Source organism: Petromyzon marinus, chromosome 31 (assembly GCF_048934315.1).
Source record: "Petromyzon marinus isolate PM22_M1 ecotype Great Lakes invasive population chromosome 31, UKy_Petmar_22M1.pri1.0, whole genome shotgun sequence".
NCBI classification, from domain to species: Eukaryota; Metazoa; Chordata; class Hyperoartia; order Petromyzontiformes; family Petromyzontidae; genus Petromyzon; species Petromyzon marinus.
In genome coordinates this window covers 15,223,430-15,242,309 of record NC_133697.1, presented here as the reverse complement: position 1 = coordinate 15,242,309, position 18,880 = coordinate 15,223,430, and the positions used below count along the sequence as shown (strand labels likewise).

Genomic DNA, 18,880 nt, shown 5'->3' with positions numbered 1-18,880 from the left:
CTGTGTGGGGAGAGACGCCCGGACTTCGCTCCTCGCCCCATGTGAGCGACTCGCCGCACAAAGCCTCATTTGTATTGTTTTCACATCTCTTTGTCAAGGGATTAGGCTTTCGCCTTGCTCTTTTGTCTGCTGGGATGATTATTTTAGCAACAGTTTAATAAGACTAATCCAACGTTTGGGCTTTGACAGAGGCGTTTTTGCTTAATGAAGGGGGGGGGGGCTGGTTGAAAATATTAACCTTATAATTATATTTTTAGTGACGGAACTTTTTGTTAAAGGTTTTTTTTATGAACGTTTAACATTCTTCAAATCGTGGCATTTTGCGCGCAAATGGCGAAATATTAAAATCTAATCGGTTCAAACCTGAAAATGGAAAGATTTGCAAAAAAAACCCCTTTAATTGTCTAAAAAAAATACAAAAATCTGATATCCAAAAACATGTTTCTGAAACGCATCCCTCATACACAGCAAATCAGCAAGCCGCATGCTAAAACGCGCAGATCATTCTCCAACACAACAACAAAGAGGCGTTAACGACCAGAATTCGCATTTCACGCCATGAATGTCGTAAGTGGCACGTTCCTTATCTGAATGACACGTGCTTTTGTCAGAACAGCATTGTCCGTGACATTCACAGACTTTGGATTTGCAGTTCTTAGTGAAGATGAAATTAGATATAAACCTGGAAGAAAATTAGGCTGACATTTCAGTCAAATTGTATTTTAAAACGGTTGTATGTTATTTCGGTGTGGGGGGGGGAAGGATAAAATGACCTGCGTTGTAAGAGGGGTTGTCCCGCATCAACGTTTCTATGGTGAATTATGGTCAAACGCACCCACGATCGACACAGTGTGGTGAGGTTTCCATTCACCGCTGGAATGGTAGAGGGCTCTGTGAATTATTAATATTTTAAGTGGTTGAAAATAAATGTTCATCAGTCATTGTAAATCCACTGCTGGATGAGCCACGGCCACCTCTCACTACGTAAAGATCCACCCAGCATCTGCGCATTCATCGATTTCATCGCTCTCAAGCATACGTCATCTTGGATACGTTCCATACCTTCATCACACTTATAAGTGTTAAAATTAAACAAACAACGATTGCATTGCCTGCAAGTGGATGATACTCAAACACTCTACGGATAATTCTTAGAAATATTTTAACGCCGTTAATTTGGTGACACGTTTACACAGATCCGACTGCCCAGTGAATCGATGTCAGTACAGCAACCCCACCTTTTGTGGAATCGTCTTCTATGGGCTGCTTGAAGGCCGTGATGTCACGGAAAGTGCAGAGGAAGAGGACCACCTTCTCGTGCTCGTTACGGATGGGAGCGATCTGCATGTAGAACCACAGCGGAGTGCCTGGGGGAGCGGTGGTGGGGGGTGGTCAAGACGAAGATCAGCACGGGAGGAGCACGTGCGCCCGCCTGCCTTTCAAACACATAAAAGACAAAAGTGCAGCCCTGCAATTGCTTGTTCACGCTACTGCTGGTGGAAAGGCCCTCGTTAGACGGAGCTCTAGAGAGGAGCTCCTCTGTGGTGGCCTAAGTTATCACGTGGGCCAGACATCTTGAAATAGGTGGCAGTACCCACACTTGAGGCCCACCACACGTGACCCGCCGATGGGCAAATTGCGGTGTTACCATGGTGCAGGCAGAGAAGGGGGCCATTGAAGAAACTTGCACCGTGGTTCTCAGCTGCCGCGCCGGGAGGCCAGCCTGAACCAGTGACCACTGGAATGCGCGTCCAGTGCATCAGCCGTCCCCCTACGGTGGTACCATTTCGTCTGTCCGACCGATAGAATCTCGCAGCGGGGACTTCTGAATTGAGACACTGAGCTGACAGCTGAGCCACTGAGGTTATCTCTGCTGCTATACAGAGGATCCCCTGAGTGGCCTTATCCTCGAATTGAATACAATACCACCCCTCTGGGCCGACGGAAACTAGCAAAACCAGGCAATGGAAATACACACGTGGGGCGTTTTAATTTCCAGCAGCATTACATGGACAATGGAACCAACCACACGGCTCGTCTCATCTACAGCCACCTCGCTCACAATCCATCTCCATCGATGATGTCTAGGATCGACTCTCCTTGCTTGTGCATTATAAACGAGTTCAGCCGTAGGGGAATAAAGTAAAATGGAAACAGCTCTTGACGAAAACGGTCCTGCAAGGAGGCGAGGTCGGTCCTGTCCACAGTTGTCATCAAATTTTGTTTTAATTAGATCATGACAAGGGCTTGGAACAAAAGCTGAAGAATACACAAGAAAGCATGGAGAGTAAGTGATTGGAGATTCGCACGGATGGACACAATCTTAAGCGTAGGCGCTCCTTTAGTTGCCATGCCATCTTCATTTTTGAGCACTGGCCATCAATCCCTTCTGTCCTTTATAATCCACTCACTGTTATTGTTAGCAGTGGATTGGATGTCTCTCACTCGGGTTCCCCTTTCTGCCTCTCAGCGTCATTCCAAGCACGCACGTCTCCACGTTTCTCGTGCATTACGTCTTCATTGTTCTTTCATTTACAGAGCAATTTACAGAGCAATTTACAACGTGGTTAATTGATAGATCCGTCTAAAAGCTATGTAAGGAGAGCAGCCAAAGAGAGGGTGCAGGGAGTTCCGACTCAAACGAATTCGCAGGCACCATGGGAGAGGGGAGACAGCCTGGGCTGCAGTAGTTTCCAAGGCCACGACAAGCTACGGTTGCCACCTCTAAGATACAAAGATCTGGGACGTATCCTTAAGGAAAAAAACCTGCCTGACAATTCTGGAAGATGAAAAAAATTCATGTAAATTAATTCTCTTCAGCGGCGTCTACATAACCAAAACCAGGACTCAGCGTGTCTCGTAGAGACTTGCAGATTTGCCAGAATCGCAGCGGTCTCGGCAAGAGAGGTGATGAAGTAAATCAAGCAGGGGCCTCGGGCCTGATTGTGGCCTCGGGCGAGACTGCACACGGATATCGCAATCATACCGCGTGTGTGGGGAACGGGGATTGAACTGCGCTTGACGACTCATGCTCATTGCTCGCATATTTACACTCTGTTCTCCTGTAGCGCCGCATTTTCATGACGCGATCGAGTGAACGGAACTACGTCGCGCGATTCGGAATAAGCGGTCGTGCGGCTGCCTCGGCGTAGCATCGCGCAAGGCGGCGGGATGCTGCTGGATGCTTCTAGATGCTACCCACGTGCCTCGGTCTTTGTTCAGCCTGCGTACGCATCTCACGCGTTATCGCGGCCTGCGCTTTCCCCTATTTTATTCATGATTTATCATCACGCGAATTTTACATAATGCGGTGATATTCAGGAACGCAACTACCGCGTTACAGGAGAACAGGCTGTACGTAGAACTTCTTTCTCACCGTACGTAGCCAACCGTGCTAATCTTACCTCACTCTGCTTGACAGAGCACACGCCCCCTTGAGTGGTCAATTTACGTACAGCTCTGAGAAATTAAATATTGGTGCACGACGAGAGAAAGTCTCCGACGCTGGACGACGTGGGGCAAAGGAGAGCGGGGAATTACACAGAAGGGACGTTGCCCTCAGACCTCGTAAATAATCTGACGTTAATATTTAAATGGAGCGCAGCCTCTGAGTGCTCACAGCCGAGGCGTCACGTGCGTAATGCGAGGCGTTGCGGTGGAGCGAACGCTAACACGGGCGATATGAGAACGAGGGGCGAGTGAAAGAGAATGAAGGCTCCCCTTGGCTCCGTGGGAGTCTCGATTCTCACCGGGTGACAGCTGCACTCGGTCAAATACGATGAGAACATTCAAGCCTGAATGTGCGTTTTCCTTGCAATTTAGGGTTGATGACAAAAAATCCGAACAACTCCAGAGCGATGCTCGAGAGGTGGCCAGGAAGGTCAGAGGTCAGAGGGCCAAGCAGGCATCACCGACGTCCTGGATTTGAATCCAGGCAGCCAACGAGCATCCTAAGTTGATGGTCTTAGCCAAGCCACCAATGACTGCCAGAAAAGAAAAAAAAAACTATCCCATTAAATGTGGTTCTGTCTTTAGTTTGTCTAAATATCGATTTGAGTGTCGAAGGGAAGGTGAGAAAGTGTTCCCCAGTACTGGGTGGACAGAATTTACTTTAAGCGATATCAGATGGAGTATCTGCTTCCGTGGGCTGTTTTCTGACACCAAATGATGCACTGCTCTATGAAATATCCACTGGGATACTTCATCTCATGCCATGATACCGTTAGCACTTTTGTAAAAAACAAAAAACATTGGGGCAAAGACCAAACATAAACGAGACAAAAGTGTGGAGAGCTCACTCATCGTGGTGCTGAGTGTGGAGACAGTACTCACGGTTCTTCTTGTACATGAGGATCTCAAAGGAGCAGGACTCATAGTTTTCAAACGTCTGCTTCACCTTCTCCATCGTCTCCTTGTCGGTGAGGTCCCCGTACATAAAGCTGCCAGGACACAGATGCGCTTCATAAAAATGCACAGCATCCAATTATTAAAAATCTTTATCTGAGAAATCCATCGGATCCACAGATCTTCCTATCAATTACCGACTCTAGGTGTTTACAGAGAGATTGAAACGTCACTCTAACAACAATTTGGTTCCACGACGTCTGTGGTCGGTGTGAGTCTGAGTGATGTCGAATAATCGAAGATTCCCTGTCAATATTAATAACGAACGCGTGGTCGGTGTGAGTCTGAGTGATGTCGAAGAATCGAAGATTCCCTGTCAACAATATTAATAACGAACGCGGGTGCCATCGCCGACAGTTGGATAGTCACACTCACACCCAGCTGCCCAATCAGCTTATGTCTCCCGTGCATCTTCATCGGAGATAGAACTCATGGCAAAGGGGGCAACATAGTCAATGATAGTTGATGCCCTCACAATTCTCGCCTCCACTCCCGATTGCACATTCCAACATCCTTGCAAAATCCGCACTCTGGCTTTAGATCCGGATGAAAACCTCCATTGAGGCCACTTCAAGGGCTGTCTCGTCACCTGCCCAATGCTGGCGTCTAGAGCTCTTTTGCATCACTTTCCATTCAGAACTTACAACTTGCTCACGCATCCTGCTGAGAAATTACCAATATCCTAATTACCAATATCCTCCATGTTGTACAGATTATATATCTATAGAAATTTAGCTTCTCTAATCCATATAGTAGCACAGACATTACTGCTATCTCAAACACCCATATCCCATAGAAATGATAACCACTATAATCTTCCAAAGTGGTTACGTAATCCATGTAAAAATCCACCCCAATATTTATTCACGTGCATTACTCCACAGGTATACAGATTGTTCTACAACTTCTATCCGGCCATTCTGACTATTTGTTTACCCACACCGTGGACCATATGGTGAACCACTGTGGTCTGCGTTCCTTCAATGGAGGAACAGCAAAGCTCCACAAACTCTCCCTCCTGAAGCCCTCTCGTTGCCAGCAGGCCTCAACATTGCCATCGAGCTCCTGAACATTCTCGAACTGCTGCTGCCACCATGCATAATAATATAATTTACACTTTGGGTGTTAAGTGACTTAAGATGGGCCATTGGCACTGCAGTACACTGACGTGTAGCTTCACGGTGTGATTATTGGGATAAATGAACAAAAAATATGAAAAATTATTGACCAAGGACACCCGTCGAATGGAATCGCTACATGTTCAATTGCCCACACGGATGTGCACGAGTCCTTACATGAGCTTTAGTGACTTGAGACTTCCAGACACTTGGAAGTATCCACAAAATGTGTTATCGTCACAGGGAAGAAACTGTTCACCGAACGCCGAATTTGATTTACTGAGCGGAATCCCTTTCCACATCGACGAAGCATTCTGCTCCTTCCCACGTGCGGCATCAAAGCGTCATCACAACGGGAAGCGCTGCTGACATCGCCGTGGCCCTTTGACCCTAAGAGGCCCGGGGCTTTACGCAGCGGCTCCGGTCATCTCTGCACCCGACTCCACCACAGGGTCGGGTGCTCCTCTGGGCTGACAAGCGGCATAAAGGCAACGGACGCGCCGAGTGCACGGACATGCCGAGTGCACGGACATCTACCGCCCACTTTAACCCACTGCTGGACGAGGGCTCTTCACGACGAGCAGAGCGAGTGGGGCATTTGACCATAACTCACCACGCTGGACAGTCCGGTTTGGTTAATGTGGCGGAGACCAGCGATGGATATTACCGCATTCTCCCCTCTACTGTCCACAACGTGCCTTCTGTGCCTCTCTTTTGAGCAAGGTGGCCGCCCATCCGAGCACTATCCAGGCTCAACCCAGTTTATGTTACGAGGTGTAACCGGATTGGGTGCATTCTGTGTGCTCGTAGAGGGGTGAATATATTCACTCCGACAAAAACGATCATCATCATCATCGTCGTCGTCTTCTTGGTCGTGTGATTTGTCCGTGGCCCATGGCGTCACGCTGCAGCTAAACATCGTCAGGTCCACACGCTCTTCAAGCTGCCGTCACGTGCGTGCAGTGTTCCCACGGACGTGTGGATTTAAAACAGCTGCATTAAGATACTGAGTTGAATTGTCGAAGAAAAAGCGCAAAGCAGGATGCAAAATCCAACATTGACCCGCGCACTGCAAGCCTCCTCGCCAGCCGGTGGACGCCGACTGTCACGCACGCTGCTGTCACAGCCGCCGCCGCCGCCGCGGGCACCGGGAGACTCAAGCCGCACCGTCTCGTCGTCAACGAGGGGGCGGGGGTCGCGCGGCGTCATTCAAGTAGACGGAGACGACGCGATCGATTTGCCACTCAAGAAAAGCCCTTAGGGGCGGCCGAGGGCGTACGGCAGGGCCCTGGGGGCTGTGTGCCGGGCCACGGGGAGTGGGAGTGGGGGTGGGACTCGCGCTGGCCGTGCCTGCGTGGGTCACTCGCTGGTCACGGACACGGTGGTGAGACGCCGCGCCGGGCTTCTGCAGATTCGGGGCTGCCACCTGTGGGGTGCCCCAGCGCCGGCGTCTCCCCCCGTCCCCGTGCCGTGCCCCTCACTCGAGTGCGTTCACTGTCCGTCCCACAATCTTGTCAAGTTACGAGAGACGTCAAATGCATTCAGCACGACCTTGCGGTAATTCACCGTCGGATACATCGGGCAACGTCGTCTGAACCCAGTCAAGTACCAATGGTATTTTATTTTTATTTAACTGAACTATTTTTTTTTTACCGGGTAAGGCCCACTGAGCTATACAGCTCTCTTTCAGAAGCGAGCTGGCCACAAATGATAGCTCAACGAAGTGGCTCATTATCACGTGGAAATGCATAGCAGCCAAATACTACAACCGCACGTTTCTAAATGTGTAGCGAATAACCCGGAGGACCCGGAGAAAAATCCACGCGACCACGGGTCGGGATCGAACCCACACGCCAGGTAGTTAACACCTCGCCACGCTAATTTAAAAAGCGTGACATATAATGACCAGCCCCTCGCCTTCCCCTCGCCCTCCCCTTGCAACGTGGGCAGCTTCTAAATCCTCCTGGGACCCGAGTCGAGCTTGTGCGCGCCTTGCTGTGAGCTACGCGCAGGTGAGCAGTTCAAGGTACGCGCAGGCGAGGTACGCGCAGGTGAGTAGCAGCTGTAGACGCGTGGAGGTAACTGCGAGCGTACCTACACGTGCTGCTCTTCTGCATGACCTCGGCGCGGTGGTAACCCGAGAGTTTGCAGAATCCGTCGTTGCTGTAGACGATGGGCCAGTCCAATATCTGCGCATTGCCCAGCAAGAAATTTGTATCTGCGGAGTGGATTGCAATGCACCGGCGTGTTGGGGACGGGGTGCGCCGCGCGGGCGACGTGAGCGGAGAGTTTGCGGATGCACGCACGCGGGGTGTGTTTGAGCGTTCGTGTGCACGAGCGTGTATGGTGTACGGGTGAGTGAATGTACGTGGTGATGTTCGTGCGTGTGTGTGCGTGTGTGTGCGTGCATGTGCGTGTGTGTGCGTGCGTGCGTGTGTATGTGCGTGCACGTGCGTGCGTGCGTGCGCGTGCGTGCGTGTGTGTGCGTGCATGTGCGTGTGTGTGCGTGCGTGCGTGTGTATGTGCGTGCACGTGCGTGCGTGCGTGCGCGTGCGTGCGTGTGCGTGCGTGTGTGTGCGTGTGTGTGCGTGTGTGCATGCGTGCGTGTGTGCGTGTGCAGGGAAGGGGAAAGAAAAAAAGAGAATCGGTGATTTCTGCGAAGCACGTGTTCTGTCTGTCGTGTGACACAAGTGATTTCTAGATAACACCACTTTCTTTAACTTCTATATATTCAGCTGGGTATCTTATATATACAGACAAAGACCATCCCGTATAGCCTTAACAGACTTTTGGGGCAAGTGCTGTGAGCGAGCACGTATGAAGGCCGGCACGGCGCACGAGGGGGTGGGTGGCCAGCACTACGCCCGGCCGCCTTTGTCTCCCTAGTTGCGATGTTTACACACTGCACCAGGTACTCATTTGGGGCTGAGTTGACCTTATCTATATCCACACACACACACACAGATACATTAGTTAGTGCTGCTGCATTGGCAGTGGTGTACAAGCACAATTAACAATGAGCCCAATATGCAGCACTCGCTAGCCTGGAAACTCTCCGCCTTTGTGAAAAGTCATTCTGCCCGAGGCAGAAGTACGAGTCGAACTTAAGCGTAGAGTTTCACGACGACAGAAGCTCCGAAACGTTGAATGGCGAGTTCGGGGGCACGCTCAGCTGAATTTGCTTTCAGGAAATTCTGAAGCTTCGCGCGTTGTGCGGCGAGAGCGACGCTCGCATCGAGCGTTCCCCGTGGCCTCGTGGCAGCCCGGACCGACGTCGCGCAATGCCGAGACGGGGAACATCGCTCCGATTGTAATGTTTCGATGAAGGCAGGGCATCGTTTCTCATTTCTCCTGGCCAGAGTGGCCACTCTCACGGTCCAGCCCTCCATTTCGACTGCAGGAGGAGGAATCCGGTGAGGCTACGAAGCGCTTTGTTCACAGATGTCCAGCAGGGGCGGCTCAAAAAGTTACAACAACAAAGCAAAAACCGATAGAAGTGGAAAGTATCGGAAAGGTAAGCAAGTCGCTACAAATAAATAATAAAGCATATAAGTACAAAGTATATATATACGGCTCATACACAGCCTCCTAATGTGCGAGATTTATCGTCCAATCACATATGACCCAAGTCACCAGAAATGCACCCGATCTCATCAAATCTCGCAAACTAAGCAGGCTTGAGCCTAGATAATGCTCGGATGAGTGGGCAGCATGCCCAACACAGCCTTTCCATGGGGCTGAAAATAAATTTTTGTGCTGTATTTATGAGCTCCCCTGCCTTCACAAACTCTCACTGACCAGTTTGGTGAAGTATGGTCAATGACCCTTGCGTGACCTGCGTGGCGTGGGGAAGTCCTCACCAAGCAGTGAATGTACAGTTTCAAATCAGACGAATATGTACGTACATCATATGTATGTACGCACGTTGAACTTTTTCTGCACCGTACATAGCCAACCGTGCTAATCGTAGGTGCGTGGAGGGGGAACAACAAACAAAACACAAAAAGCAGCTCGAAAGAAATTCGTTTTTAAATCTTGAAAATTTGTTTTCAATCTAGGATAAAATTGCTACCTTATTTAGCAATTGTCATTGTGGCTCTCAGGGGCAGAGCGAGCAGGTCGTGATGGAAGGGTTCAGGGTTCAAATATTCGCGTCGTGACTCAGGGCTGTGAGCTGGAGATGGACACTTTCCTCGGCGCTCATTGGAGCAGCAAATCACGGTTTGCCTATTTGGTGTCATAGAGCATTTAAATGCAAACGCATCTCAAGATGCTGTTCAAAATAGAGAAATTGGCAAGGCTAATGTGTCCTCTCCTGACCGAAAACAAATGCATTTCAATGTAATCCTCTTTCCATCGCGCACAAGGGCTGACGTTCCAATTTAGGGAACGTATTCACAGTTGATAGCCTGACAGACCAATAAGATGGCCTCGCTGGGAGTTTCCCTGATTGTGCTATCAGTGTCATGGCACGAGAAGAAAGATTCACTCAGATCTCTCTCACAAGCAGTGCAAATTTGACACGTTAGACAGTGACCCACTGAAGCGAATTATCACGGAAGCTACTTGGGTGACCTCGAGCTCACTCAGTCGGGAGCAGCCCTTTCCCACCCACCCTGGCAAATGAGAGCCATGTTTGTTGCATGACAGTTAAACCAATATTAGTAAAGCATCACGGCTGGAACTTAAACACATTAAGGACGGAACCAAATTGTATTCTGATTGTTAATTTGCGCAGTCAGTGGTGACCGGGCAGAGATCATCGACGCGAGAAGCCGGTTTGATCGCAGATGGCTGGAAACCATGAGCTCATTGGGGCCAGCCAGGTGAAGTATGGTCAAACATGAGACGACGTGGCTCGGTCTGCATCCAGGGGCGGATTACCTGTGAATGATCCGCTGGTTATGCTGTATGCGATTGGTCATTCACATGGCCCCTGCAGCTACGATGCGAGACGTGTTCACCACAATGTAACACAATGTAACACAATGTAACACAAAGTATGGAATTAAATTGTGATCCCGAATCGTGACAATTCTTTCAAATTGCGAGCAGGACAAATTTATTACTGCCAGGAGGTGCCAGTACAGCAGTGAGTGCAGTCCACAGACAAATTAGGTCCAATAACTTGATTGAGTTTTGGCTCGTCGATTGAATCTATCCGTTTGGAGTGTTGAGTGTTCATCTTCCCGCCCCACGATGCGCGGGTTCTCTCCAGGGCTCTGTTAATCCCTCCCACCCATTTATCGAATTCGCCAAACGTCTCAATAGAGGAGCCACCTGAAAAAGGGCCTTAAAGACTCAATGAGGATTTACAATGAAGGTCATTAACTTTATTGGAGTATAATAATGTAATACATTTGTTTTAAGTAAGCCGTCATTAACAATCGTGGTGTTCTATTGCGTGCTAAATCATCCCAAACCCGTGTTTTTGCAAATATTGTAGATATGTAATTTTCACACGTTTCAAATTTCAAGTTTATTTTGTGTAGGCAGGTGCGAATTCAAGAGACCAGGACAGTCTCATTTACACGAGTGACCTAGGGGTGGGTCACAAAAAAATGACAAAAGGTAAAAAAAATAACCTCGCGTGTACGGTAGAGCAACGGGGCAATTGGGAATCGAGAGTAGCACAGGAGGAAGAACGCCGCTATCGCTGCCGCTCCACGCCGACGCTATTCCCGAGTTTTCATTACAGCGGCTACAGAGGCCAAGAGGTCGCGTGCAGTGCGCGTCCACGGCTCCTCGTGACCCCAGTGACCCCGTGGAGCGCATCCCGAGCCTCGCATCGGAATTTAAAAGTCGGGTCATCCAACAGCCACGCGGAGCATCGCTGACGGACAAAATACTGGTGCAGTGTTAATCACGTGTACACATTGTACACGTGATTGCGTGTACACATTGTACACGTGATTACGTGACGACAACTACCATTTAATTAATGCCTCTTAATAGTCCGGGGTACCGCGTTGATAACGGTGTGGTGTCGGTGTTTTGGAGTGTAAGTTCATGGCGATGGTGCTTTGAGGCTATGATGACACAACCCGCTGTGACCCATGACGCTCAGCAACAACGCACTGTGAGTTTGTACACCACGGTGCGTTTTTTTTTTAGACGGAGTGCTCTTGCCACTAATTTGTGATAATTATCCAGCGGCATTCGTTAGACAAGCCTGCTTCTGCTGATGAGACCTCGATGGTCAAAACCGGCCCAGATTTTTGTTTGGCTAAACACACGCTTGCTGGGCAATACTGTATTGGTCTGGGATGCAAATATGCTGATGCAATTAAAAAAAACACGTTATTTATATGTGTAGATACACAAGGGAGATTATGCTTATATTCGTCATTACTTCGGGTGGAGACTTCTCACAGAGTCAAGGGATCATGCCATGAACCCAAATAGCGCCTCACAAATCTCCATTGGCCTTTGGGCAGCTGCCCACCCCAGGCTGTAAGCACCCCACAACAACTTGAGTAGCCACGCAAGAGGGAGCTAGTCCTAGTGGGGGTTCTCAACAGCAGCCGACACGTTCAGGTGTGCGCACGTAACGGATTGCTCTCTCCCATCTTCGCCACCACGGTGGTCTGCGCGATGAGAGTGACGCAACTTCATGTGATGGCGACAGCGATGATCACAACAGGGCTGTGTAACGCGTGGCGTGCTCCATGAGGCTTTGAGGAGAGTTCGCGTCGTCACTGCCCCGAGCCCAAGGGGTCGGCAAACGAAATAACAAGAGGCATCTTTTTTTTATTTTGGCAAAAAAACACCTCAATATGTCAAGAGCCGCAATGATTGTGAGCCTTAATAAACGACGTCACGAAGGGCTCCTTAACGAGCCGCAGGTTGCCGACCCCTGACAGCAACAACAACAACATGCATGCAGTATATATGTCGATATAAAACAGGTGATGTTTCCAGCAACGGGATTTTTTCAAAACAGCAGGCATCAGTTTGATGCACGCATCAGGTTGTTGTGCTGCGTGCTGACGCACCACTGCCAAGCCAGCGTCGCAACAACGCCAAGCAGATGCTGATCCCCACTGAATGCACGATTCCCCTTGACGGCACGTCCACACTCAAACAGGTCTTCACGACACCACGCGGCCCAACACTCGCGTCCAGAGATTCATTTCATCCGGGTCTGTTGAGGTGGGTGACCTGGACAAGGTCCCCTCACTCGGTGCTTCACTTGCAGCAGCATCGCTCCCTCTATGAATGTGGGCTACCAGTCGCACGCCCTAGTCCAGATCGACCAGCCACTAGGGAAACATTCAGTGGGGAATTAAGCCCTGCTTACATCATTCAGTACAATGAATGCACTCCATGTAACAAGGAGACGTAAGAAGATGTAAGAAGACCAATTAGATATTGGTAGCACAAATAAGCAGCATTCTGCTCTGTGTCTGCACATATGAAGACAAAATATTGTTCTAAGTCCATCAGACTACAGTATTGGCTTTCTGGACCAATACGCTCACACAGCGCCTGTTTAAGCGAGACAACTCAGGACCGGTTTCGGCCTCCTGGGTCAAATCAACGAATGCCGCTGGTTCATCAGAAGTAATAATCGTGGCGAGAGCACCCCGTCCAAATTCCGGGACCGCGAACAACACCCTACGAGCGACGTGACTCGCTCTATCAGCGCAGGGCTGCGCATCCACGTGCTTCTGCTTGCACGGCCATCCGTGCGCATGCTGTGGAGGTGACCACCCGCAGACGTCGCTCCTCCGTGCTCGTTGCCTCCTCGCCTTGAGGTGCGCTCGCGTCGCTTCACGAGTCATCATCGACACGGTCGGCCGCAGCGCCGCGGGGAGAGTGGCGTTACCGTCACCAAGCTCGCAGAGCCTGCCTCTTTCACCCCCTGTACGGTCCGACGTCGGGGTAGTTGTGTACCGACTACCGCGCCGACAGCGTACGCTGGGCGGATTGTTGTCGGTGGGCGCGCGCGTGTATCGGGTTCTTAACTACCGAAGGGAAACCATTCACGCGACCCTTATCACCGGCACGCACGCGTCACGTGCACCGCGCGCAGACGCATTTGGACGTTTCGGGGGGACGCCTCACACGCAGGAGCGCGCGTGCTGTGATTGTTCTCGTGTCGAGCTCAGCTCAACGCACGGAATCTCCCACCACCCCTAACCGTGACATCACACAGCAGCAGCAGTAGCAGAGACACCGCAGTGAGCGGCGCAGTGAGTGATGCATGCGTCGTTCACAGCCCCGGTGGCTCTCCACTGCTGGATGAGGGCATCGTCACCGCAGAGTTGGGTCATGGTGGGGGGGGGGGGGTTATTTGACCATACTTCACCACGCCGGTTAGTACGGGTTGGTGAAGCCAGGCTGATTACAGGACTCCAACTCGGTCACCGATCACACCGCAATATTTGCCTTGAAACGAGATGATACGCACTTCACGCTCAAAGTCTATGCACGGCTATGGATACAAGCTAATAAATAAAATGTGAAATATAAAATTAACAATTTGCATTTCGTGGCGGTGGTTGGGCCGGTTGGGTCGGTAGAGGTAGAGACGGTGGGGGAGGGGGGGCGTACTCTGAGAATACAATCACAATATTCCGGTACTGTTAGGGTAGACAATGATAGTAGTCTGGTACTATTAGGGTAGACAATGCCAGTAATTTGGTACTATTAGAGTATACAATGACAGTAATCTGGTACTATTAGGGTAGACAATGAGAGTAGTCTGGTACTGTTAGGGTAGACAATGATAGTAGTCTGGTACTATTAGGGTAGACAATGAGAGTAATCTGGTACTATTAGGGTAGACAATGAGAGTAGTCTGGTACTGTTAGGGTAGACAATGAGAGTAGTCTGGTACTGTTAGGGTAGACAATGAGAGTAGTCTGGTACTATTAGGGTAGACAATGAGAGTAGTCTGGTACTATTAGGGTAGACAATGAGAGTAGTCTGGTACTATTAGGGTAGACAATGAGAGTAGTCTGGTACTATTAGGGTAGACAATGAGAGTAGTCTGGTACTATTAGGGTAGACAATGACAGTAGTCTGGTACTATTAGGGTAGACAATGAGAGTAGTCTGGTACTATTAGGGTAGACAATGAGAGTAGTCTGGTACCATTAGGGTAGACAATGACAGTAGTCTGGTACTATTAGGGTAGACAATGAGAGTAGTCTGGTACTATTAGGGTAGACAATGAGAGTAGTCTGGTACTATTAGGGTAGACAATGAGAGTAGTCTGGTACTATTAGGGTAGACAATGAGAGTAGTCTGGTACTATTAGGGTAGACAATGACAGTAGTCTGGTACTATTAGGGTAGACAATGAGAGTAGTCTGGTACTATTAGGGTAGACAATGACAGTAATCTGGTACTATTAGGGTAGACAATGAGAGTAGTCTGGTACTATTAGGGTAGACAATGAGAGTAGTCTGGTACTGTTAGGGTAGACAATCACAATATTCCGGTACTGTTAGGGTAGACAATGATAGTAGTCTGGTACTATTAGGGTAGACAATCACAGTAATCTGGTACTATTAGGGTAGACAATGACAGTAATCTGGTACTATTAGGGTAGACAATGAGAGTAGTCTGGTACCATTAGGGTAGACAATGACAGTAGTCTGGTACTATTAGGGTAGACAATGAGAGTAGTCTGGTACTATTAGGGTAGACAATGACAGTAGTCTGGTACTATTAGGGTAGACAATGACAGTTGTCTGGTACTATTAGGGTAGACAATGACAGTAGTCTGGTACTATTAGGGTAGACAATGAGAGTAGTCTGGTACTATTAGGGTAGACAATGAGAGTAGTCTGGTACTATTAGGGTAGACAATGAGAGTAGTCTGGTACTATTAGGGTAGACAATGACAGTAGTCTGGTACTATTAGGGTAGACAATGAGAGTAGTCTGGTATTATTAGGGTAGACAATGACAGTTGTCTGGTACTATTAGGGTAGACAATGACAGTTGTCTGGTACTATTAGGGTAGACAATGACAGTAGTCCGGTACTATTAGGGTAGACAATGATAGTAGTCTGGTACTATTAGGGTAGACAATGATAGTAGTCTGGTACTATTAAGGTAGACAATGAGAGTAGTCTGGTACTATTAGGGTAGACAATGATAGTAGTCTGGTACTATTAGGGTAGACAATGACAGTTGTCTGGTACTATTAGGGTAGACAATGACAGTAGTCCGGTACTATTAGGGTAGACAATGATAGTAGTCTGGTACTATTAGGGTAGACAATGATAGTAGTCTGGTACTATTAGGGTAGACAATGACAGTAGTCTGGTACTATCAGGGTAGACAATGAGAGTAGTCCGGTACCATTAGCTCTGCGAACGATGTTCTCCAGGAAGGTATTTTGCGGAGCCACGAGTCCCCGCGTGCCTCCTGGCATGGTGGAGGTGCCGCCGCCTCCGCCTCCTCCTCCTCCGCCTCCTCCTCCACCGCAGTGCGCAGCCCCCGCGCCCGTCCCAGCAGCAGCAGCCTCGGCTCAAAGGCGGCGGCGACGATGGTGGTGGTTGTGGTTGTTCCCGGGGAGGGCAGTAGCAGCAGCAGCAATGCGGCGGCGGCACTGGTGGTGTGCAGGGGGTGGTGGTGGTGGTGGTGCCAATGCCCAGCGGTCATCCTAATCAGCGCGGTGCGATCCCAGCTGCAGAAGCGCCCGGGCGCCCCCGAATCGAGGAGGAGACGCGAATGACCTCGCGGAGCATGCGCGCTGACAGGGGGGCGCGCACCACCGCCGCCGCACGCCGTCCGTGTGTGTCCGTGGTGTCTCCGTGTGCGCGTGTTTACTGCTGGGTACTTGTGCGTGTATGTGCGTGTCTGTGCGCGTGTCTGGGCGATTGTATGGGGCGGAGCGACGGCAACTGGGCTAGCGCAGTCACACACACAGAGAGAAAGGGAAGATATTCCTGTGAGATGACGTAACGCCAGCGAACAAAAGCCTTAGCTGGGATAAATCTTTGGTAATTAATTCAAGAGGCTGTCATGCGTGAGACTCGGTCGACGCTTGCACCGTCAGCGGATATTCTTGCCCTGCGGGGATGGTGCCGGCGTGCCGTCTCCATCTAGCGGGCGCGGGGCCGCACTGCGCGCCCACCCGCCTCCCCTAACGCCACGCGCGCCGTCCGTGTCGCGCTGAGCGGGGCCCACATTCGCCAGGGACACCATCGCAGCGACACCCAATCCCACGACAGACGCCGCAGTCAGTGGTTGACTGCATCCAAACGCGACATCGTGACGACTGCCAGTGGGTTGTCACTGAGAGGCAGGGGCACATTGCTTGACTTACACAATTCCGGCACAGTGGTGATCGCGCTGCGCTAGCGATGAGTCCCATTGTCTAACGCCGGCTGCGGCTTCTGTTGTTAGTGGCGTTGGATATCTGAAGCGCTCCTGCAACACCACCTCCTAACCTTTCACCAATCCACACTGAGTAGCGTGGTGAAGTATAGTCAAGCAATCCCAATTCCCATAAACAAAACAGTTTTTGAGAGGGCCTTCATTCAGTGGATGAATGTCAAAGGAGCCGTCAAGTATATTTTACAAAAGTAAAAACATTTCTCCACATTCACTGCGTCCTAAATTCACGTATTCCATAAAAAAAACACATGGACGTGTAAATGGGACCTCGCCTAGGCGGGGGTCTAAAGCGTATCATTCCTACCCGTCCTATCGATTTGTGCAACAACAACAAAAACCGTTTCAAAGGAAAAGCACCGATTTGAGCAAAAAACACAGAGGAATGATACCCGCAGGGTGTGCGCATTGATTCCCCTCCCCATAATAATCAGAACACAACCTCCTATGAAATGTGTATTGCAACGAGACCAATATAATTACGCTTTCCATTATTATTATTAATTTAAAATGAAGGCCATTGTGAGCAAGGTAAACGGAGAGCGAGACGGTTATCGTTAGTGAATGTTGACTTATAGCTTCCGTGACTGCAGTAATTAATACTCTTGGGTCTTTCGGTAAAGTGACGCATTTTTTATTTACGTGACTTGACCGAAAGACCCAAGCGTATTAGTGAATGTTTTATGTGTTTTTTTATGTATGGGAGTCGCACTGTATCTAGATCTACATTTGCAACGTCACGCTCTGGATCTCCCAAACGGTGCCGTTGCTGTTGATGTGTCAACTCGTTGTTGGTGATGATGTATGTACTCTATGTATGTTGAACTTCTTTCTTACGTAGGTGCGGGATAAGTGATATTGTTCTTCTTTGGTTCTTTCGGTAAAGTCACGTAGAATGAGAATAAAATAATAAATTGATCAAATAAAATAACACAATTAAATTCTCACGACGTTTTTATTGTGTTATTTTGTTTCATCAATTTATTATTTTATTCTCATTCTACGTGACTTTACCGAAAGAACCAAAGAAGATGAATCCTTGCAGTCACGAAAGCTTTAAATCGAAAGTGATATTGTTGTCAATGTTGTCGCTGTGTCGTCACACTATCGTCAGTGTTGTTGATTGAAGGTAGGCCCGCGGGTGTGACCGGGAAACGAACGGCAATAAAGCGATATCGCTTGCAAGGCACCCGAAGTGCAGTTGCAAGCGGACAGACGCGGTGCTTTCAGAACTCGAACCGGGCCGTCTGCTCGTGGGATGGGCGCCCTCACAGCTCCAGTGACTCCGCGTGCTTGAAGAGAATCGCATCCCCGCCAGTTCGTCGACTGTTTTTTTTACAAAACTCTCCTCCTGTGTGCAGGTAACTCTCCATTGTTCGTCTGCGGATTATCCACGTTGCGGATACACCGCGCTTGTGGAGAAATATATATAGAGGGAGCGGTTGTTCCACAATCACTCGTGTCCCGTACGCGCACGGGGCTTCTGCCCGTCAGCTGTCCATCACCCCGGCGACCCCGGTGACAGATTCCTTTAAAAGAGACAGAAACACCGACTTAGGGGCTATAGCAACAGACAGACAACGTATCTTTCATAATAAAGGTTTTTGGGTTAGATCGCGTTTATTTATAAATGTGTCGTAACCCTCCACCACCCGACACGGCCAATCAGCAAAAAAAGTGTCACGTTGACAAAAGACAAATAATTCACTACTTCAGCCCACCGGTGTGTTGAAGAGTTAATCCACATTTACAGTTTGAGTACGACGTTTCGCTGGTAAATACTTCCAGCATCATCGGGCAATTCGCCAGAATCTGGCGAATTGCCCGATGATGCTGGAATTGCCCGATGATGCTGGAAGTATTTACCAGCGAAACGTCGTACTCAAACTGTAAATGTGGATTAACTCTTCAACACACCGGTGGGCTGAAGTAGTGAATTATTTGTCTTTTGTCAACGTGACACTTTTTTTGCTGATTGGCCGTGTCGGGTGGTGGAGGGTTACGAC

The 18,880-nt window shown here is 49.4% G+C and overlaps 1 protein-coding gene across 3 annotated transcripts in view; it reads right to left on the bottom strand.

Moving 5' to 3' along the window:
- Positions 1-18,470, bottom strand: part of LOC116947904 (voltage-gated delayed rectifier potassium channel KCNH1) — a 38,674-nt gene extending 20,204 nt beyond the window's left edge. Inside the window, exons 1-4 of one of the 3 annotated variants that reach the window (XM_032964191.2) lie at positions 15,837-18,469; positions 7,617-7,740; positions 4,333-4,439; positions 1,239-1,367 (exon numbers count right to left, since the gene is read on the bottom strand). In XM_032964191.2, the coding sequence (XP_032820082.1) occupies positions 1,239-1,367; positions 4,333-4,439; positions 7,617-7,740; positions 15,837-15,909 (433 nt within the window). In that variant the 5' untranslated portion in view covers positions 15,910-18,469. Of the gene's footprint in view, positions 1-1,238; positions 1,368-4,332; positions 4,440-7,616; positions 7,741-15,836 lie in introns of all 3 variants that reach the window. The other 2 variants (XM_032964193.2, XM_032964194.2) reach the window with 2 other exon arrangements.
- Positions 18,471-18,880: the final 410 nt, after the last annotated feature.